Consider the following 23,943-nt stretch of genomic DNA (forward strand, 5'->3'; position numbering starts at 1 on the left):
ATTACAATTTTTTTCTCAATTACGAAGTGTTTTATTTTAAACACATCATTTGCATAAGTTTTCAATTTATCTAGTACATAGTTAATCAGAACAATTAGATATCAAGTCGACGACATGGGTATCTTTCAAGTTGGATGTAGAAAATGCATAGCCTCCGATGTTTAGAAAAAAAATTACCACGGACGGAAAACATATCAATCTATTAGTTCAGTAATTTTCGTGTCTGCCCTTCCATTACGTTACTCAATAAAAAATTATAAAAAATGGGTAACAATTGTATCGAATAGAGAAAATCGAGTGCACCTTTTTATGTTAGGGCGTGTTTGAGTTGAATATTTTGTCTTGATATCGTACAAAGCAAGAATATTTCATACATCGTCTCGCTTCAGATTCTATCATTTTTATTTATCAAAGCTACGGGTTGACTTTATAACAATGAATCACAAAAACATAAAAGGTGTGTTCGAATAGCTATTTTTTTTTACTGAAAGTACTTGACGACAGCCTTTCAAGTTGGATGATGAAAATGCATATCTTCGAAAAATTATAATTTTTGTGTGTGTTAACTAGGGTTTATAGTCTTTAACCACTAAAAAAATCTAGTCTGCCCTTCCACGATATATTTAAGGTAGATGGGGTGTCTAAATTATAATCCATAGAATTTTTTGATAATTTGCCAAAATAACCTGCTTGTTTCAAAACATTAATTAAAAGAATGGGTCACCAGACTTATTTTCACACTACAGGTTGTGCAAAATTGTCAGATTTAGTATAGAATATGCATGGAAAACCCAATTTTCCTCATTAAAACGAAAACTACACCATAGAATTTTTAGATTAAATATGAGAAGATGGCTGCAATATTATTCTTTCAGATAAGAAAAAGAAAAATGGGGGTCACCGAACTCTTTTTCTTGCTAAATAATAAAATGGGTAAATTCCTAACACATTCTATTGTAAAAATAACACAATCTGAATTATCTGCCCTTGCATTTGAGTTATCTTCCCTTATTTGGCAAAGTTGGAAAAAATTGAATTAAACAAAAGTATTCAGTTAATGGTAAAATACAACCATAAATATGATAAAACACATTGCATTTTCTATATTATATTGAAAAATCTTACACATGAATTACCTACTTATCTCAAAATTTGCACATTTTATCAAAGATATAGACCTCGTTTTCTGGTATTTAAAAATCCAAGATGGAGGAAGACACCCTATCTACCTTAATTAGAATTTTTTTTAAATGTTTATAAATTTTCGAAAATTCCACCTGACAACCGATCAGACAATAGTTTTAAGTTGAATCAATGCAGACAAGATCATTAACTGATGCTTATAAACTAGTTGATACATTTGTCTTTTAAAATACAACTGACATATAAGGATCGTAATGGTGCAATGTGGATAAATTTATCGGTTTTCGAGAGCAAAATTGGCAGCGCGTCATCTCTACAATGGCTTCCATTTGTACGATTGTGAACTGGCGTAATGGGGAGATAATTTTGACGAAGTAGAATCCTGACTGCACCGTAGTCAACGGGGGCATTAAGTGTTGCCATTGACCGCCCGTCCGTCTTTCCGTCCGTCCTTCCGTCGTCCCATTTTCGTTTCCGCACTCTTGTTTTAGTTTGCCTCATCCAAATTTTATGCAACTAATACACAATGACTAAGACTCGCAGAGAGAGTTCAAATTTGCCGGAACACTTACTTTTCTAGAGTTATTCGCTTTTATAGTTTGTAAAATTGCAATATTTTAATTTTCGCACTCATAATTAAGTTACATCATTTTGGAAGATATTTCAATGTAGATTTACGGGATAACAAGTTTTAGTGAGATAGATAACATCAAAATCAAAATATAACGAAAGTTCCCGAGCGGGTGACAATTTCTCATTAAGGAGTTAGCTACCTTGTGTTACATTAAGGATTATGTACCCTTGTGTTGATTCAATGCTAAACATATGGACATTTTATAGAAAATCCACAGCATTTATCCTTGTACCCTCATATTTTGGAATTTCATGACTGGTAGATATAAGATTATTGCATGCAGTGCTAGCCTTGATTTCCTTAAAACGAGTTTGTTATTGTAGCTATTGGTTAAAACAAATTAAAATATGGACCAAATCAAGTACACCTTTTAGGGTGCACTCGACTTTAGTGACTCAGCACGAGGTATTTTGGAATTTACAGGTTGCCTAGAACTTTATGTAAAAAATAAACACTAGCACATCATAGAAAAGCAAGTGAGTAATCTAAGTTTCAAATTTTATAACAAAAATCTCTGTATTAAAGGCTGTGGATTTTCTATACAAATCTTGGTTTATTTGCCACAAAGTACTCTTTTTCTATTAAATGCAACGAAACAATTAATAATAATGCTTTGCATCAAGTATATGTACAATATGGCCTATCTCTATTATTCATTACATCTGTAGTTTTGATACAATTGAAGTTTAAAAAATACGTACAAAAATGGCTACAGAATGGGTCATAAACTTAAGGTATATAGGAGAGAAACAAAATATTCTGAAACAAGTACCTGTGTAAGATTTTAATACATTACGTCTATGAATTTAGTGTTTCTATAATAACATATATTATACATCTTGAAAGTAATTTTATCTGCGATACACTATTGCTTGTTGTATTATATTAATAGAGAACTTAGTTCCACATTCAGGAAACAATCAGCAACAGATCAATTTAAACAATTGCATCGAGATAAGTGTCCTTTAAAGGGGCACTAGCTGCCAAATTCATGTTCACCGATTTTACTCAAATTCTCATATTTTATATATAACAATGTAAAACATTTTTCCAAACTATCAAAAGTATAAAATAAACAATTTACAGGACATGGTCTCAATAAGATGTAAATAGTTATCAAAGGTACCAGGATTATAATTTAGTACGCCAGACGCGCATTTCGTCTACATAAGACTCATCAGTGACGCTCAAATCAAATATTTATAAAGCAAACAAGTATAAATTTGAAGAGCATTGAGGATCAAAAATTCCAAAAAGTTGTGTCAAATACGGCTAAGGTAATCTATACCTGGGATAAGAAAATCCTTAGTTTTTCGAAAATCCAAAGTTTTGTTAACAGGAAATTTATAAAAATGACCACATTATTGATATTACTATAGTTTCGTTTCGTTTGAAATTTAGCCAAGACGCCATCTAAATAACTATCGAGTTGACCTTCTATGACCATGTAAACATAAACATATACATTAATAGATTAAGCAACTCGTGCAATTGAATTTTTATAGGTCTACTAAATTTTGTATCATAGATTAAATGTAATGAGTAGGAAGATTAACATTAATAAGGTTGTTACAAAAATCAGGAGATGTGAAAGGATTGTCCAGAGACCAAAGGACATAGAAGTTAACAGCTATAGGTCAGCCTAACAAGATAAAATTGTTTAAGCTATTTATGAACTGAAATAATTGCTGTTCCTGAACCGTTTAAAGTAAAATCACAAAATGCTAAACTCCGAGGAAAATTCAAAACGGAAAATCTCTAATCAAATGGCCAAATCAAATGATAAAATAATTTGTTTTCATCATGCATAAAGCTACCAAATTTTTAATTGATTTGTAATTTTTTTACGGGTAACGAATAAAGTGTTTTTATTTCGGCCCAGTTGTAGACAAGTTGACCGATATTCCATTATTTTTACCGAAGTAAATCTGAGTGGTTTCAATTCACTCATACTTTTAACTAATGGCTCTAAAGAGCCTGTGTCGCTCACCTTGGTATATGGGCATACAGACCATATTAAACAAAGGACACCGATGGATTCATGACAAAATTTGTTTTGGTGATGGTGATGTGTTTGTAGATCTTACTTTACTGAACATTCTTGTCTCTCCAACTTAATTTGTGATATTGTTCTATTAGAGCTTTCTTACAAATTGACACAGAACAATACCTGTTGTATTTGTTCAATGGGACAATAGAACTGCCAAAAGTTTAAATGGACAGGTAATTATAAGGTGAATCTATGGAAAGGTTCAATTGGGTTCGCAATAATACTAAAACTAACAAACAAAAATTGCAGAAACGAAACTTTTGGTAAAAAGGAATATATATAGACCATTTTAGGAAAAAGTTTACTTGTCAATGAATTAGCATATAGAAAGGTGATACAGGCACAAATTATTAAGGATACACGTAGGAAGTAAAACTTAAGGTAAAATATTCAGAAAATGTGTAAATTAGAAAATTTGGTTATTTATATAGGGGTTTTGATTTTATGGTCATACATATGTGATAGCCTATTAAGGTTTCTTTTATTTACATTTTTACTTGACGAAAAGAACTGATATGTTACTAATCTCTAAGCATAATATACCTGGAGATAATGTTGGTAAAAGCTTTTATTTCTTATGCAGCAAAAATACTGCAATCCAGTGGCGGATCCAGAAATTTTCATAAGTGGTGGCCCACTGACTGACCTAAGAGGGGGCCCGCTCCAGTCACGCTTCAATGATTCCCTATATAAGCAACCAAATTTTTTCCCAAAAAGGGGGGGCCCGGGCCCCCTGGGCCCCCCTCTAAATCCGCCTATGCAATCTGATAGGTTGACTACCCCTCTGTAAATAACACACCACCCTTGTTCACCCGTGGATAAATAAAATTTTGCCAAAATTAAAAACAAAAACAAAAATTATAAAAAAAATAAGAAGAAAATTTAAAAAAAAAAATAAAAAAAATAAAAAAATTTAAAAACTTAAAAATTTATTATTATTTTTTTTTTTTTTTTTTTAAACTCAAAAGAACACAACAATTTTCTGATTTTTTGCCAAAATTAAAGTAAAAAAGTATTTGACAAAGTGCAGCAACATGGACATTAAAAAAAATATTACGCTGGAAAATTTTCATTACCATTTTTACAATTTTACATCCTGGTTTCACAATGAGTAAAGGAATTGTTCATAAGAAATAAATTCGTTATCTTGGTGTAATCAGGGGTGTACGGAATTTTACATCGTTGTTGAAAATGGAAAAAGAGTTTGCACAGATAGAAGATGATATATAAAAAAAAGAGACAGTTGGTTCAACCAGTACAAGCATTTGACTTACTTGATGTGGACCTGTATGGAACCGGATAAAATCGATATTTGAGGGACGAATTGACAGGTATTAGTGATGACTTTGGAAAGTTATTAGAACTTATTAACAGCTTACTCCTAAATCTTAAAATATATAACCCAATACGGTCAAATAAAACAATACGATTCTGTAAACTGTTTACGTTTAATGATCATTCTTTGTAGTGTGCTTTTTTATTTAAGTATGTCACAATACGAACTTGTTTAAAAACAGATACTTTATTGGAACAAAAACTGCTTTTTTATGATAAAATGTTGTACAAATCTACATCACTAAGTTTCTCTATGCGACGTATCTAGTCAACAAAGACGAAACTGCCCACTCCATCCTTCCGGAGCACCCGAGATCACCACTGTTTTTTTTTTGTTGTTTTTTTATTGAGGAAACGGGCGGGGGTCGTACGTCTTGCTCAGTGTATAGTTTTATGTGTCGTGTTTTTGGTCTTTATGTCATTTTCTGTGTTTTTCCCCTGGCATTGTCAGTTTGTTGATCCCTTTGATATCTTTTGTCTGGGCCTTCTCTTTTGCTACTTGAAAAGTTTTGCAAACTTATTTAAAAATATGTTTCAAGATTATAGTGTATAAATTTTCAGTTGATAAATTTTTCTTTCTGGAGAAAAAAGTGCAAACAAAACAACCTGGTAGACTGGTAGTCTAACAAACTCTAATTTTGTTTTACAAGTATGTAAATAAAGGCACCAGTAGTATACCGCTGTTCGAAATTCATAAATCGATTGAAAAAAATCAAATCCGGGCTAGAAACTAAAACAGTGTGAGAAAGGTTAGGTGACATTTTTTTTTATCTCAAGGCCATTTTTTCCATTTTCGATTAGTTTTTCGCCGTACTTAATTATTCATAAGCCTTGTTCCTCTGGTGAGTTTTAAAAAAAATATCGAAATGTATAATGATAAAACAGAAATTGTTCTTTTTTGTATTTATAAAGGATTGAAAGAGTATGACATTTTAGGTAAATAAAATCATACTTCGACCAACGCATCACACACATCTAGATGCAAGTTATCGACCCTCTTCTCAGCATTCATATAATACTATAAAATGAAGCAATACATTCTTAAATCAAATCAGACGGTCAATCAGTATTTCTGTATAGTGTGTAAATGTATATTTAGTTGGTGGTAAATAGAAATGTAAGGATATTAATGTAAGTTTTTCTTGTTTGTATGGTTATGCAAATTAAATTCATAATTAAATATCTTTAAACATAAATATAAAGTTTTTTATTCAATAATAAACAGCAACAAAGCAATATAAGAAAATAGAAATTACAATTATGATAAGTTATCATTCTAGCAATACAGTATGTGTCCATTATTTACAACTTTGAATTGTAAATAGATTTTTGAAAAGTCTTATGTTAACTCCAATTTTTCAGAAATCTGCAAATATTGCAATACCTTTATTACATCCAGATATGTTTCTCACTACATGCAATTAAGCAAGTTGATGGCTAAGGCAAAAAGAAATTCTCAAATATTTGACATTTTTAAAAGGCATTGACCAGCCTTTAGCATGTTGAACAATTTGCAACTTTGAATTTTTTATACAAAATTAATACATCTATTTCTTCATATATCAATGTGTTCATTATAAAAAAACTGCCTAAGCAAATACTTCTTCCTTCACACTTTGTTTTAACAGACAGGTACTGATTCTACTATTCACTATTTTGTTTCTATATATCACAGATTTATAATGTATAAGCTGATTGTCTTTGCAGTATATGGCGATGATATTCTCGTATGATAGTAATAATGCCAATTTCTGGAAAAAAAATGGCATATGACCTTAGAAAATAATCAACAACCATGGTAGTGTATAACAAGAAATGATAAACCAACGATCTATAATCATTAGATGGGGAAATTCAATAACCTATGTAGTTACTGAAAAAAAATATAATTCAACAACCTTTGTAGGTAATCATAAGGAAGAATAACTCAACGTCCTTTGTAGTTGATAATTAGAAAGGATAAGTCAAGTAAATTGTCTTTTGTTTCACTGTACAAGGAAATATTGACATCAAACCAGTTTCCATTTACGTCATATTTAGGTTACAGACAATAGTAAATGAATTTAAATATCTAACGATTATTTTTACAGTGAAAATCGATTATAGAACGTGTTTTGTATTGTTTTCGATGTGTTACATCTTTAGATATCAGAATAGTCGTATAATTCAAAATAAATATTGTTAAATGAAATTAACACTCTATAAATTTACCTCACCCAAAAGATATATACTTAAAAATAATAATCAAAATCAAAATCAAACATTTTAGGAATTTCAGTTATAAATACTCTTCAACTTCGTAATGTTTGTAAGAGGTTTAGCTAACTATGAAACCAGCTTTAATCCACCATTTTCTACATAAGAAAATGATTGTACCAATTCAGGAATATGACAATTCGTTTGATGTGTTTGATCTTTTGATTTTGCCATTTGATTAAGGACTTTCCGTGTTTAATGTTCACTGTTTATTCAAGCGCCACTGATTAGTCTAACTTAGACGAAGGTCAGGGTTGCAGTACCAAATTATGAATCTGGTATCTTTGACGGGTTAGTTAAAAAAATGTAATGTCAGTTGCGAATCACTGAATATTTGACGGATGATACACTGAGTGAATAGTGTAGTTTTCATACAATTATTACCTTTTACAAGAACTCTGGTTCATAAAATTCGGCATGTCCTGTCAGTTTCAGGTGACACACACTATCGAGTGAAAGTCTGTGGTTATAGTCTATATAATGTTCTCCATTTACATACGTCTAAAATCAGAGCAAAGTTTTGGTTAGATAATTTAAAATTTACATCATCGGATTTTAAGAAGATATGAATAATATTTTGATACTATAGAAAGCTATTATTGTTTAAACTCTTTTACTTTATAAATAGAATAATTGTCTCTTTTGTCGAATAGTCAAGTAACTGTTGGCGCGAGATGAAAATAAACATAAATGATACAAATGTATTTTCCATTAAAAATTTTAAATGATAATCTTTGCATAAAATAATCCCGTACCACAAATTTATCGGACTTTATATTGATGGCAATTTCACAGGTTTCCTTCTTTTCAAATGGAAAGCATGGTTGGTCACGCTCCTCCTCTTGCCAGTCTCCTCCAGAAAACGTGTTTCTAATTGAGCAATTTTCCTGTAGACGTGGATTAAAGTGGAATGCTACATCACAATCATCATCTTCTCCGCAGCATAAGTTTACAGCAAAGCTATAAGTGGAAATTATTAAAATTCATAAAACGGATATATCAAACAAAACAAATTGACATTAAAAGTTTAACGAATATTGGATCTTGCTAATCATTAGTTAAAAAATGCTGCAAATTAATCCATAAAAAGTACAAAGAGCATAATTCTGTGATATTTAACAAAATAAACAAAGTGACAAAGATTTATAGTGCAGCGGAAAAATACATTATGTTATAAATTGTAAATGTTTAAAAAATTCATATAAGGTTACATTGATTGAAAAGAGGGACGAAAGATACCAAAGGGACAGTCAAACTCATATATCTAAAACGAACTGACAACGCCATGGCTAAAAATAAAAAAGACAAACAGAAAAACAATAGTACACACGACACAACATAGAAAACTAAAGAATAAACAACACGAACCCCACCAAAAACTAGGGGTGATCTCAGGTGCTCCGGAAGGGTAAGCAGATCCTGCTCCACATGTGGCACCCGTCGTGTTGCTTAAGTGATTGACTTTGTTGAAACCTGAGCAATTAAAATGAACGAAAATTAGACGTTTTATCTGTATTCTAAAAATATTTCTTACCCTTCTGATCCTTTCTTTGGGATGGCTTGAACAACGATCCATCCGCCTTCTCTAAGACCAAATGGTAGACTCTCTACAACTGGTTTTTCCTGTAAAAACAGCAAGTTGAATATGAAGACAGCTTTTAAACAACAATTTCACAATCATTTTTTAATACTTAAACGTATACACTATACACAATAATGAGACTTGTTAATGTATGTCGATTTTGCAACAAATAAATTGGTTTCACGCGCGTTATTCCGCAAACTTAAATATTTTGCAAACTTAAACATTTTGCAAACTATCCTCTACAAACAAACAAAAAACGAAAAACACATCATTTTGTTAATTCAAATCAAAAGTTGGTTAAACTTACCAGTTTTCTTTCTAGTTTAACTTGGTAGATAAAGGCTTCTCCCTTAACCATTATCCCCTTGATGTCCTCCACGTTAAGTCTAGCATCGAATTTCATGCATTTGTTTCCGTTTACATAAACCTGCAGAAAAATTATATCTTCTATTATAAACATACCATAAAATAAGATATGTACTCTAGAAACAACATTCCTTCAATTTAAGTTTGGCAACAAATTCCTGTAATTCTAACAATTTTTTCCCAAAATTAAAATTGAATTTGTGACCATCTTTTGCAAAGTTGACGTGGAAGATTCGCTGAGTTGTTTGAGCGAGGTTCGATCTTTTCTACTTCACGTGTTTAGCTTTTTATTTTAAAATTTTCAACCGGGTTTGCAAGTTAGATAAAAGAATTCAAGACTTCTAACACAAAACAGGCCTCACGCGGTTTCCACATTTTTTTTAATCCCTTTTGATAAAAGCTACCTTAGTGTTCCAAAGATTGGTTCTGAGCGTACCTCCTTGATGTTTAGTGAGAATTTCGATGTTTTAATTTTTATTTTTTCCTTACTTCAAACGAGCAATAGATAGATTTATTGTTGCAATACAATTATGAAACATTTTGGCAATTTATCTGTTAAGGTTTTGGCTTACATCTACTATTGAAATGACAAAATTGTTATCGAATAATACCAGAAAGAAATTTTCTCAACGATTTATTTAAAATGAAATACCAAGTTACAAATTTGGTGGGTAAGAAGTGCTTTTCTGGAATTAATTTCAACAGGAATGATCAAACAAAAAAGGATTGAAAGCCCCTTAAGGAAGTTCAAATATATAAAATTGTGAGGAGCTATAGGACCAAAACGGACCAAGAAAGAATATCAAAATTCATTTAAGATGAGTTTGCCTTCGGGAGTTTGAACCTTATTATCTTGATAATGTTTAATTCACCGACGTAGAATTTAAAAACAGGTACGTTATTCATCGATTCATTTAAGCAATGATCAAATCCTGTAAATGATCCAAGTAGAAGACAAATCAAGGTAACAAAATAGTCTTTAAAAAATACGGAACTGCAAGGAAATTTCAATAAGGAGAGGTCGATGAAAACTGACAAAATCAAACATTATCAACCAACAGAACGAGTGAAAACAGCTGTAAGTTTCTTACTGGTAACATCATTTCCCAAAGAAAATGGAGGGTTAAACCTGGGCTTACAGCTAGCGTATCCTTCAATTTGTATGATAGTTGTTTATTGTTCCGTAACATTGACAAAATTAGATGAACAACCCAAACACATATATAAAAAGTTATTACAGTAAGTGGGAGCCAGCAGCCAAATCTGTGTAGAGATACATCATAGACATACATACAACTGACTAAAATTGGAAAACTGAAAATGAGGGATTCGCATGAACCCCCAATGTGTGGAAATGGTAATATAATATGTTATACGGAATCCTGACTGATTAACAACCTAGTGCTAAATCATGAACATAACACTTAAAAATCTATACATCTGCACCGCTTTTCTATATCTTCTTTCTCCAGAACCGGCAAAACCCCAAAAGTAAAAAAAAACCAAAATGAATATATTTATAGACTATCGTTGGTCATCTCAACGAGATGGATTTTCTCGCTCGAGTCGGTACGGTGAAAGTAAGAAAAGCAATCGATGATAATCTGTTTATCGCTATTTTGCGAATGACGACGTTGATGCTTACATTGACAACAGCTGGTGCAGCCTTAGTTTTTTTCGTAAATTTTTCGTCTCACTCTACTGTGCTGAGAAATTTTTGATTAGTTAGTAAAATCAAAAGAAAATTTCGTAAAATAGCGATTACAAAACTAATCAAAGATAAACGGGACCTTAAAGGCCAAAGTCTTTGCAGGTCTTTTGGGCGTTTGTAACTTAGTTTTAACTGTTTTCAGAAGTTTCGCATTTTACCTTGAATTTGTTCCTCTTTGTTACAATTTTGATTTCAAATGGTTTTCCTTCTGCAATAACAGATGGAATATCTGCCCTTTCCTCTTCGCCCCAATCTCCTCCAGTGCAGCAATTCATAATAACCTGTCCCTCACTAATACGAGGGTTGAAATGTAAGGCAATGTCTGAATCGGCTGTGTATCCGGTCATAAAATTTACCGAAAATCTGTGAATAAAGATGATTGAACTATATTTTTGTCATTCTAAATAATAGTGTATTAAATAATTCAACTTTTGATGAACAACAAATTTGAAGATAGTGTCCACCAGCAGTGAAATCGACTGTTTAAGAGGTAAAAAGATCAGTGGAGAAATAATTTTACTTAACTTGTTCGATAATTAAATTGACATCATTTGAGATTATTATGGGACACTGATGAAAAATATTTCCACATCATTTTAATTATGATGCTGGTAAAAAATATTTATACATTTCATATTTTTTTTTTTTTTTTTACTTTTGCAGTTTTAAGATTCTACCTCCGTAACAAAAGCAAGTAATGCAAGAGCCAACAATTGTTCAATAAATAATTCCCTATTATATATATATATATATATATACGGGTTTTGTCAAACAATGAAAGGATAGAACCTCACAAGATATTTACTGTATTTATTAGCTTATTTAGTACTATTTTGAACAATATCTCAATAAAATTATATGATTCAACTTACACATCGCCTCCTGGTCTCATAAATCCTTTAAACACAACTACGTCTCCTTTCTCCATTCCAGATGGAATCTGTTTGACAAAATCGTCTTCCTAAAATTCAAATACATCTCATTTAGTTTTTCTGTTGAGTACTTCAATCCCTGAAAATTTGAAATTGTTAATACTAACGAGACAAAAAAAAAACTCCAACATTCGCTTCATATCATGTCTTAATGTTTTATTTGAATTTTCCAATCACCATTTTTGAAAAGTAACTTACTGTATCTTCCCAAGGTTCTTGTGTTTACTTCTCCATTTGATATGATTTCGTTTATGTTTAATTTGACTACTGTTCTGTAAGCGTCTAAAAGGGTTAATAATGCCTTAGTCTTAATTTTCCAAATTGTTAGATGTTAGTACTAAACTTCTGTTATTTTAACATTTTTATTTTGTACTTTTTCATCCCTACAATTTTGCCTAATTTTTGTATCGCCTTGACGGAGTCAAAAAGCGAGACATATAGGTATGCTGTTTCGCGCATCGGCGACGGCGAGGGCGACGGCGTCAACAATGTATTAGTTTGTGATTAGGTCTAGTTTATGGTGAACCACAAGTGGTAGGTCAATCATATAAGGTATGCAGTTGTATAAACATTGGCACATCTCATTTCCTTGGAGATTATTTGGCCCTGCCCCCTCAGTCATGGTCTATTGACGTCGAAACTTTTGCTTATTTTACATGTATTAGTTTGTGTTTAGGTCAGTTTGTGGGGCACCATAACTGGTAGGTCAATGATATTTTGTATGCAGTTGTATAAGCATTGGCATATAACAATCCATGGAAATAATTTGGTTCCACACCCTTAGTCATGGTCTAATTTTTTGTAAGTTATCAGTTTGTGATTAGGTCAGTTCAAGGGGAATCATTAGTGGTAGGCCAATGTTAATTGGTATTCAGTTGTATAAGCATTGGCACATCTCATTTCCATGGAGATAATTTGGCTCCTCCGCCCCCTTAGTCATGGTCTATTTACTTTGAAAATTTTTGTAAGTTATCATGTATTGGTTTGTGATAAGATCTGTTTACGATGAACTGCTAATGTTAAATCAATGATATTGGTATGCAAATTTATTTAAATTTACAAGTATTGTTTCCATGGAGATTTTATAGCCCCACCCCTCTTCATGCTTTACTGACTTTGAAACTTTCACATAGTTTACAAGTTAATTTTTGTATTTAGGTTTGGGAACGACTTATAATAATTCAATAGTATTTGGTACATCTCGTTAACATGGAGATTGTTTAGCCATGTAACTCAGTCATGGTTCATTGACTTTAAGTATTTGCATAACTTGTGTAAGATGTTAAAGTATTGCTATCTTGATTTCAACATGTGCATAATCAAAGTTACAAAAAGGCGAGCCATATCTCTGTGATAACAGTTTATGTATAATACTTTCCGCCTACACACTTCTTTTGTTAAATATCCTTCGTTATAGATTCTGTGCTGTTAAAAATGAACTTACCAATGGTTCAAAATATTCCACGTCTTTGATGTCCATATTTCCCTGTACATGAAAGTGAGACACATCAGGCACTCCACATCGATGGTTGAAATCAGTAAAATGCTCTCCATTTACGTACACCTATATATAAGAATAAAATTTATACCACTATTTAATACATAATCTTGTAATACAACGTATACATGACAAAAAGACTTGACATGTCAAGTAGTGTGTATAAAAACCAATTTGTTCATATTTAGAATGGCATTATTGTTAAGTTGTATTCTTTTTCAATTGTAGCGATGTTAGCGATGTTTTTAACAATGTCATATAAGACCAGGTTCAACCCACTATTTTTTTTCCTTAAAATTTCCTGTACTTAGTCAGGAATCTATGTATGTTAGCGTTTGCTTACTTGTTATACTACTTTTTATTATTTTTGAATCATTATCTATTGAATACAATGTATAACTATGAAATACATTCTATAAATATTGTAAAGATGTGATATTGCTATTCGGTTTTTTTTCCTCAAGAAAATAATTAGCATGTGAAGTTATTGAGCATCATTTGTATGGTAGGGACCTGACAGGGACACTTGTACAGATATGAAGTTGATTTTGACAGCTAAGTAATCGAAACAGTCGAATGTATCTAACGAATGATGGTATCACTTGACTTCACATCTTATTCCTTGGTTATGTTCACTTACATGATACTTGTCGTCAGTACACACAAACAGAGCGTCGAAGTATTGTCCTGGGCTGAATGGGAAATCTGCCTCATAATCTCTCTCCTCGTCTCCCCAGCCACCAAGGTTTGCATTACGAATAACTACACCTTCGTTTGGTCTTGGATTGAAGTGAAAAGCGCATGTCTCGTTCTCACAATCACATCCAAAGTTGATGCTGAATCTATTTCAATGACAATGATCATTATTTTTATGGGAAAACTATTATCAATTGCAATAAAAAGGTAAATGAACCAAACTATCTTGTCACAGTTTTTCGGAGTTTTAAGTTTATGAAGTATATTTTTATTGTTATCAAATAGAAAAACTAAAATATAAAAGAAATATCGAACTCCAAGGAAAATTCAAAACGGAAGGTCCTTTATCAAATGACAAAATCAAAAGCTGAAGCACATCAAACGAATGGAAAACAACTGTCATATTCCTGACATGTTGAAGGCCTTTTCTTATGTAGAAAATGGTGATTTTTAAAAATCATACGAAAATATCATTATGAACGTAGTTATCAACAAATACTTTTCTTATCAAATACGACATTTTCCTCAAAATTAAAGAATTGAGCTTCCTCATCCCTATATTTATTTAAGTCATAATGTTATCATTGGTCCAACGTAATATTGGGGAGTAAGGAAAGAAACTTTTAGGAATGTTTAATCAAATAGATAGAATGAATTCCTTATAGATGGAGTTAGATTTGTCACGCCTGTGACAATACAAAACTATCTGTTTAAAAAAAAAAAAAAAATATACAGAACGCCCAGGCAAAGTTCTACAAGGGAAGTCAATCAAAACTGACAAAATCAAACATTATCATTCCACGGAAACAAGTAAAACATCTTCCATATTCCTGATTGGGTACAGGCATTTCCCGAAGAAAATGATGGGTTAAACTTGGTGTCATAACTAGCTAAACATCCTACATTTGTTTATAGTTTCTATATAATGACAAAACTGGGAGAATATTCAAACCGACGTAATAGGTTAAAGTGACAACAACAGTGACCCAGCAGCTAATACTGTGAAACTTACATCCCAGACATATAACACAACTGACTAAAAATTCCCAACAAACATACAAATTAATAAACCAAAGACGCCAACAAAAAAAAAAGAGGTAGTAGATAGTAAAACATGAAAACAACACGTTATAAATTTCATGAGTCCTAATTTTGATAATGACGTCAATACATGATAAGTATAAAGACGCTTTATTGTTTATTAATGTTTAGCATTTTTTTTCAAACTGCAATGAAAAATCTGTTTATACTTTCCGAAATGACGATAGATATATAGAGATATTTTTGTACGTACGGTTCATTGTCCATTCCTGCTCCTCGGATTCTGACGGCTTTTCCGACTTGCATACCTCCTGGAATCTCTGTTCTATATGGCAAACCCTGAAAAACGTAAGATCAAGTCAAGTGATATTTACATTTGTTTTACAAAAATACTCATGAACAGCATAGTCCTCCTCTTCAAAAGCATGGCTACTATTCAATGATTAACTGCAGATTTTACTGCAAAACTATTAATTTCAAATGTTTTAGGGTTCGTGTACATTTTGATTGTGTGTCTTTATGTTATTGTTTTACTTGTCTCTTTCGGAGTTTTTTCTGGGTTCTTTTTATTATGCTGTATCTTTTCCTGTCCTGTTACATTCAGGAATTTTATTTTCGACATTGCAATTATTCCAGGTGATGAATTAGAAGTCTTCGATGAAACGGAAGATGATATATGTTGTTTCACCTTATATTATTGCTATTTAAAATTGGAACGGGTTCAGTCCATATTATTTTATTTTTTCACATCTTATATTAACATATTTTGCAAACATGATGGTTTTAGACTACTTACATATCTATCAACAAAAGTGATGTCATAGTATTCAGCACCGTCTGTCAAGTGTAAGAAATGGACATCTCCCAAATCAACACGGTGTGAGTAGTTGATGTATGGTTTTCCGTTGACATATGTTCTGAATTCACTGGCAGTAACTTCAATACGGAGGATGAATGATCTACCGTCATCAAATGGGAAATGTGGCTGTTCTTTTTCTTCGTCCTGCCAATCACCGCCAGTGCACGAGTTCCTGATTACCTCTCCTTGTGATGGTCGGGGGTTGAAATGGAATGCGATGTCACCTCCCTGTGGGTTCTCGTCTTGTTGTAAATTGATTGCAAATCTAAATGTACGTGATATTCGAATGTTAGTTATCACGTGGATACATATATCAAAAGTTATAATCACTTCCAAATAGCCATTAAAGTACACTATGTATGTATGAGCTTTCCCAACGAATAAGTTAGTGCACGTCAGCTTGTTTATTATTATCTTATATCATTTAAACCGAAATTTATATATCAGCAACTTACATATTTAAAGAAAGATCTATAAATTTGAAGTTAGAGATTTGATGAGTTAAAAACGTTTTTTCACCGATTTTATGTGCTTTCTTTAAAATTTCCAACTTCTGTGAAAGAATAAGTAATAATTTCAGAAAATAAAAGGGATTCTAGCATCATTTTCGATTTTCAGTTAAAGTTGTATGCAAAAATTTACCAATATCTGTGACATGGTCTATTTACTTTTCCTTGAACTTGAAAATTATATCAGCATATGCATTTTTTTGTAATACCAATTGAATACTTTACAACCTGACTGGGTATAACATACTAATCAGTAGAAATGAACAGTCGTATAAATACGACGTTTAAAGCCTTTGTCTATTTCTTTGTTAGGACTTTTGGACACATACTTTAAAAAAAAAGTCACATGGGCATCAACTTTATGCTATACACCTTCAAAAGTCGCTTCCCTCGTCTGACTACTAGCATTGTATGAACTCATAAATAGTATTTGCTTTAAAATTATATCACAGGCTTCATCAATTTGAACCTCTTCGAACATCATATTCTAGAGTTCAAAGGATTTTTTGGGCAAACAAATATTTTCATTGAAGACCCATTGGTGGCCTTCGGCTGTTGTCTGCTCTGTGGTCGGGTTGTTGTCGCTTTGACCCATTCCCGATTTCCTTTCTCAATTTTATTTGGAACAAAATTAAAAGACAGTTTATTACATGTACCATTTATGTATTCAACTAAGTTATGAATAGTCAAGTAATAATGAATGACTTACGCTTCGGTACCCCATGTGACTCTTCCTCGCATGATGAATTGTTTTCCCGGATGTAATCCATTTGGGATATAGAAAGACGATGGTGTGTACTAAAAGAAAAGAAAATGTCATCTTATAAATATATCTTCAAAAGTTACACTGGTATTTTAAACTTATAGTAGTTTGTGTTACGTACAAAGGATATATCTTCAAAAGTTACACTGGTATTTTAAATAACCACAACTTATAGTAGTTTTTGTTACGTACAAAGAATAAAAATGTTCAAAAATTCAACAGTAACTGGTCAATATAATAAGATGGATGGAAAAGAGGAAAAGGACTAAGAACTACTATCTTATTTACAATTTGGGGGATTTTTTTCAAGGAAAACCAGCCTGTCGATCATAACAAACACAGAAAATAGGGATGGACATGCCTCGATCATAACAAACGAGCTCGACTCATCAATAAAAATGTATGGACAAACTACATTTTAACAGTGAGCTAACATGCCAAACTCCACGTAAAAGACACTGCAACGGGTATGCTCAATATCTATAATCTGGACAGTCAGTGGTAGCAATTATATATGTTTCTGTGTATCTTCGAATGACTGTTGATTCATTCATGCTTGAAGCTCTAGTTGATGCTTTTGTCTATTGTCCCGAGTTGCACAAATCTTTTTCTATTTTACTCAACAACAATATTACACTTGCTGTAAGCAATATTGTTAAGCGTATACGTGCGTTGATAGTACAAAACACATACACATAGGTTTTTTTTATTACTTTTATCTCCTTAAAAAAGGTTAAGAATATATTATTGTTTATAAGATATAAGTGATATAGGAACGCAGAACCATAAGTTATTGCTTCAGATTAAATTTTTTATTAAGTTTTTCCTTTCCATTTGCTGAATATGCATTTGTTATCTCACCCACAATATTTTAGTTGGTTATCAATGAATTTATGACACATAGATATACTATTCTTAAATCAACCGATATAACCCGGTATATACCAGGCGTACCCTAAAATATTTGATAACAGGATTAAATGTATTTGTAATTTATTGGGGTTGTATTGATTTGATCGCAAATGTAAAGACAAGGACAATAAAAATAACTTTGTAGTCGGGTTATCTCGGGTTGAAAACGAGACCAGCTTCAAACCTCGCCTACTCATCGTCTGATAATGTTCTTTCATGTACAATTCATATGAAGAATGCAATTCATTATTAAATTGTGGAGGCCAAATATTGACGTGCTTTCCTTGTTTGTATAGTCTCTAGTACTACAGTGACATGTTTAACTTGCAGATGGTATATAGTCTTTTGCTAGACAAAACATGTGTTACGATCATGCCATACGTTATCAATTTAGAAGTTTTGATGCAATAGACCAATTTTGAGTTTGTTCTTTTTTATGAATGAGCTACGCCGGTTGAACCGAGGTCAATCGGCGTAAGTGACATCATTGAACGCTTGGCTCTTACTTTGGGGGTAAAAAGCATTGTATCATAGTAAATGTACGGGGATATGCACGAACTTGGAAGTTGTCTATCATGATGGTGAACAATTACTCTGGACAAAGTCGTAACCTCGCAGCTATGGGGAAATATTTACGTTTTTTTTTCAAATTTTACATCAAATTTATATCCTGATCCATAATCAATGCTACTTATTCTGTATGTGCCTTTCCCAAGTCGGGAGTATGTAACTCAGTGGTTGTCGTTTGTTTCTGGTTATCATATTTCGTTTATTAATTGTTTTGTACACAAATCAGGACATAGATTTATTCGTTAAAATTGTATACAACCTTGTTTTACATTTGTCATTTCGGGGCATTTATAGCTTACTACGCGGAATGGGTGTTGTTTTTGTTGAAGGCCATATAGTAATCTATAGTTGTTAACTTTTACGTCATTTTGTCTATGTCTATTACACCACATCTTCTTATTTAATAACGAAATTGGCTCTGAATCCACAGCCGAATAGGCCAAGGTTGAATTCACACATTAACGCCATAAAAAAGTTAAAAGTAAACACAACCTTGAAAAAAAATATTCCATGATAAGTGCCTATATTTGTGACAAATCTAGAAATCTAAGTCATACATCAAAACAGACTAATTATATGTTATTTCTTCATGTAGAGAGTTTTCTATCAAGTGTTAATGTCTGCTGCATATGTGTGGATTTAGTTAGAATTTTCGTAGACTAACAATTTCTTTACAGAGGTGGATTTAGGGAGGGGTCAGCGGACCGTCCCCCTTTAAAAAAAATGGTTGATTATATATGGAATCACTGAAGCATGAGCGGGCCCCCTCAAAGGCAGGCAGAATGCCCCTCTTATGAAAATTTCTGGATCCGCTACTGCTATAAACATGAGAATAGTGATGAATTTCTTTATTACATTTAAGCTGTCACTGAGACAAATTTTAACCAAAGACAAAAAGACAAGGAGTGTATACTGTTTCAACAACGAGCAAAATCCATAACGTAGGCCCGGAATAACAAAATATAAAAAAAATGATAAGAGTAATCTTGCAGCCTGATTTACGCTAATAACAATTATCAACAATTAATTATGGTAGACTTCAACCAACGACAGGGGCGGATCCAGCCATTTTTAAAAGTGGTCCCAACCCAGAGTAAAGGGGGGTCGAACTATATGCTCCCATTCAAATGCATTGATCGTCCAAAGAAAAGGGGGGTTCCAACCCCCGGACCCCCCCCCCCCCCCCCAATCCCCTGGATCTGCCAATGCAACGACCACCACTGGAATCCTGGCTAAGGATGGTCAACAACGAATATGGTGGGGTTAATACAAAAAATAAAGAGATGTGGTACGACTACCAATGTAGACTTAATGTCGTAGATGTAAACAACTATAGTGTTCTGTATGGCCTTCAATAATGAGCAAACACATTTTTGGTAAGCCATTTTGTGATCTAGTAACATGGTACTCCCTGAAGTTATAGTCATGGATCGAATCGTAATATACAAGCATCATCATCATCATCGAGAAATTGGGATTTGATATCTCGATCTTAATTAAATGCCAAGCTTGCAAACTAAATCCTTATATATAAGACAGCATTTGGTAAAGGTCTTACCAGACTTGTCTTCATAAAATCAATAATTCATCAGGTACTATACAGAAGTAAATTAACCAAAAGCGTAACTCGAACACGAATACAGCGAATGAGTTAGGAAATATACTCACCGTAAAAGAGAGACCGATTTTGATACAAGCATAAGAGCACAATGGGGGGAAATCCAAAGAAAAAATATTTACAAACTTATTCCAAATAGGATCTTATTTGTCTGTTTATATTGAAGGTCATCTTGTTTAAAAATTGTATTCCAACATATCGGTTAAAACAGGTATTGTTTCAGTGCTAAGTTTGATACTTTGAACAAATAAAAGACTGAAGGAAAAGTACATACCACTCGATTTATCATATACGACATCTTGGCAAGCTCTTGGTGGTGACCCTACAAAAGATCAGCAAAAATCAAAATCGACTCTATAGATATTTGAAATTTCAGAAATTAAAAAAGCCGAACTTTGTGTGTAGACTCACCTGTTTAGACGTTGATAGGAGGTTTATAGAGTGGGAGTGCGATCGTTGGATACTTGTATTTATCAAGGAAGAATGTGTTATCTCGGTTTACCTGTGGTCATCAGAAGGATATATGTTTAAACCGATAACTCTAAATGGCATACGTCATGAACAAATTAATTAGCAATATTACAGAAAAGATAATATAGATAGGAATGCCATGTAGGGTGTTGTATATTTGAACTGAAGGCTTATCAAGACTAGATAATTGAACCATTTTCACTGAATAATTACTTATTTTTGTGTAGGGCCAGCTGAAACCCTGTCGGGTGTAAGATTTTCTCGCTGTGTTGAAGACCCACTGGTGGCCTTAACCTGTTGTGTGCTCTTTGGTCGGGTTGTTGTCTCTGTGACACAACTTGTTTTATGTTGTGCTGTTACATCACCCAGGTTGGAAGTAGGCTAAATCACTCGGAAATATGCAGATTTTTCCACCGTTTGTAATGATTTTTAATTTATCATGTGCATGACTTTTATAGCTGACTATACAGTATATGGGTTTTATTTATTGTTGAAGGCCGTACAGTTACCTTAAGTTACTTATATCTTCATTGAGTGTTGACATTGTCTCATTGGCACTCATAGCATTCTTTCTTTTTAATTTTGATATCATATCATTATGTCAACTTTGCAGTATATAATACTCTCCTTAAATATTGTTTTTATTGGTAAAATATTGATTTCATTATCTGTAAATTAAAACCACACTATATATTATTGTTATGCATATATGCACCTTGATCGATGGTACTATAATCTGTCGATAGCTTTTTAATGCTTTATGTTTGTGTTGCACAATGTCAGATTTTCTCAAACTGTTAATGACGTCTTTTAAACTATAAATTTATTGGATGTAAGTTGTGTACTGATTTGTATTTGGTGTTAGATACATGATTTTGTATAAGTTGTTATTGGATTTGCATGAGCTGTAAGTTACTGCGAATACTCTTAGGTCTGTATTTTGTATCTTGATTGTTGTGAGGGCTGTATATACACCCGGTCAAGTCCGGTCTGTGCTGTTTGCTATGTTTTTTTTCTCTTTGTATCAATCTGATAAGTTGAGGTGGCTGGGGTGTTTTCCTCCGTCTTGGATATTGAAATAGCAGGTAACAACTTTGCCGCATAAGGGGAGAAAACTCAGATAAAGTAACGTTTACATAAATGATACAATCATGTATTGTGAATTTACATATTTTATTGTGTGGTCAAAAAAACGAGTCTGCTGACCCCAATTTTTCTTATCTGAAAACATATTATTAGAGCTTCCTCTATATTAATCTTAAAATTATGTGGTGTATATAAAAAAGAAGATGTGGTATGATTGCCAATGAGAAAACTGTCCACAAGAGACAAAAATGACACAGACATTAACAACTATAGGACACCGTACGGCCTTCAACAATGAGTAAAGCCCATATCGCACAGTCAGCTATAAAAGGCCCGATATAACAATGTAAAACAATTCAAACGAGAAAACTAACGGCCTTATTTATATAAAAAAAAATGAACGAAAAACAAAAATGTAACACATAAACAAACGACAGCATCTGAATTACAGGCTCCTGACTTGGGACAGGCACATGCATACATAATGTTGCGGGGTTAAACATGTTAGCAGGATCCCAACCACACCACACAACCCCCCTCCCCCAAAAAAAACCTTATCCTGGGACAGTAGTATATCAGTACAACATAAGAAGGAACTATAAAAATCAGTTGAAAAGGGCTGAACTCATCAGATGGACAAAAATACAAGTGGACGTGGCTGGGTATTTGTACATCCCGACAACAAAAAGACACTAGGAACATATCTGAGAGTACTCGCAGTTATCTGACAGCTAGTTCAAAGCCACTAACAACTAATAAAAAAAATCATGCATCTAAGACTAAACTATCAAAAATAAGTCTGCTATTAAAGGGGCACAATTAGTGCCCATGGGGATACCTACAACCTGTTGATAAACTGCTTTGTTGCAGAAACGTACATAAATATTATTAAGGATAGTTTACTTTTTATCACAAGAAATTGGGATTTCCATGCATAATCTATACAAAATTTGACAATTTGCATAACCTAAAGCGTGAAAGCGGCCCGTTGATCCATACTTGAGCTTTAGTCATTAAGACCAACTGTCATATAATATATGACAATATTAGGAGATCGTTGATGTTTTTAAATGGCGGAAAAGGGGCTGACTCGGACTTTTGCCTTATATTTAGCATTGGCATTTTTTTTGGTCTCAAATCGTAAGAAAAAATATAGAATCTGCTTAAATTTTGTCGAAGCCTTTTAAAGCCGAATATACGTTTGCCTTTTACTGCTTAAATCCACTCCATTTGAACTTGGTGGATATTTGTACCATTGAAAATAAAACCCAAATCAACTTATTTTCATATTTCAATAAACATGACTAAATGTAGCCTCTTTTTTAATATGTGACCATGACTGAGAAAATGGGCCCAGATGAGAATATATATATATTATTTGATGAGTGATTAATAAAGATAAGTTTGTTTTGTTTTTGATAAGCAAAAAATATATCATTAACGCAATATTACATAATATTAACATTACGTGTATGAACTTTATCTATCAAGTTTATACTGTTCATAAATATGATGAACACTTTTTGGTCAGATGAGCAATTTGTGTCGATAGGTACAATTTCATACAAATCAGACCAAACTCTCATGCAGTTTCTATGCTGATTACCGAACCATTTTCACCGATTTGTTCAGCATAATAATTCACGACTACTGTCATTGGTTATCTTACGACAGATCCGTTAGCACAAAGAGAGGTAAAAAAAAGTGCGTGGTAAAAAGATGAAATATTTAGGACCTCCAGAATTCGAGTGGGGATATCAATACAGAAACTGAATTAAGGGCCTTTGGTATATTCCAGAGCATGGATAATTCAATTTCTGTATGAGTTCAGGACCTCTACAATTATCTGTAAAAATTGGCTTTATCGCAGGACGTTCTTTTCATATTATATATATAAGAAGATGTGGT

At 32.6% G+C, this 23,943-nt stretch overlaps 1 protein-coding gene across 5 annotated transcripts in view; it reads right to left on the reverse strand.

Moving 5' to 3' along the window:
- Window positions 1–6,346: 6,346 nt before the first annotated feature.
- LOC143069269 (uncharacterized) overlaps window positions 6,347–23,943 on the reverse strand; it is a 425,535-nt gene continuing 407,938 nt past the window's right edge. For 2 of the 5 annotated variants that reach the window (XM_076243818.1, XM_076243817.1), the window contains exons 2-14: window positions 20,753–20,801; window positions 17,325–17,413; window positions 16,044–16,371; window positions 15,501–15,586; window positions 14,151–14,352; window positions 13,457–13,576; window positions 11,953–12,041; window positions 11,239–11,443; window positions 9,311–9,430; window positions 8,953–9,041; window positions 8,174–8,378; window positions 7,803–7,919; window positions 6,347–6,913 (exon numbers count right to left, since the gene is read on the reverse strand). In XM_076243818.1, coding sequence (XP_076099933.1) covers window positions 7,806–7,919; window positions 8,174–8,378; window positions 8,953–9,041; window positions 9,311–9,430; window positions 11,239–11,443; window positions 11,953–12,041; window positions 13,457–13,576; window positions 14,151–14,352; window positions 15,501–15,586; window positions 16,044–16,371; window positions 17,325–17,413; window positions 20,753–20,776 — 1,671 coding nt within the window. In that variant the 5' untranslated portion in view covers window positions 20,777–20,801 and the 3' untranslated portion in view covers window positions 6,347–6,913; window positions 7,803–7,805. Of the gene's footprint in view, window positions 6,914–7,802; window positions 7,920–8,173; window positions 8,379–8,952; window positions 9,042–9,310; window positions 9,431–11,238; window positions 11,444–11,952; window positions 12,042–13,456; window positions 13,577–14,150; window positions 14,353–15,500; window positions 15,587–16,043; window positions 16,372–17,324; window positions 17,414–20,752; window positions 20,802–20,889; window positions 20,987–23,943 lie in introns of those variants that run through there. The other 3 variants (XM_076243814.1, XM_076243815.1, XM_076243816.1) reach the window with 2 other exon arrangements.

This window comes from Mytilus galloprovincialis, chromosome 3 (genome assembly GCF_965363235.1).
Source record: "Mytilus galloprovincialis chromosome 3, xbMytGall1.hap1.1, whole genome shotgun sequence".
NCBI lineage: Eukaryota > Metazoa > Mollusca > Bivalvia > Mytilida > Mytilidae > Mytilus > Mytilus galloprovincialis.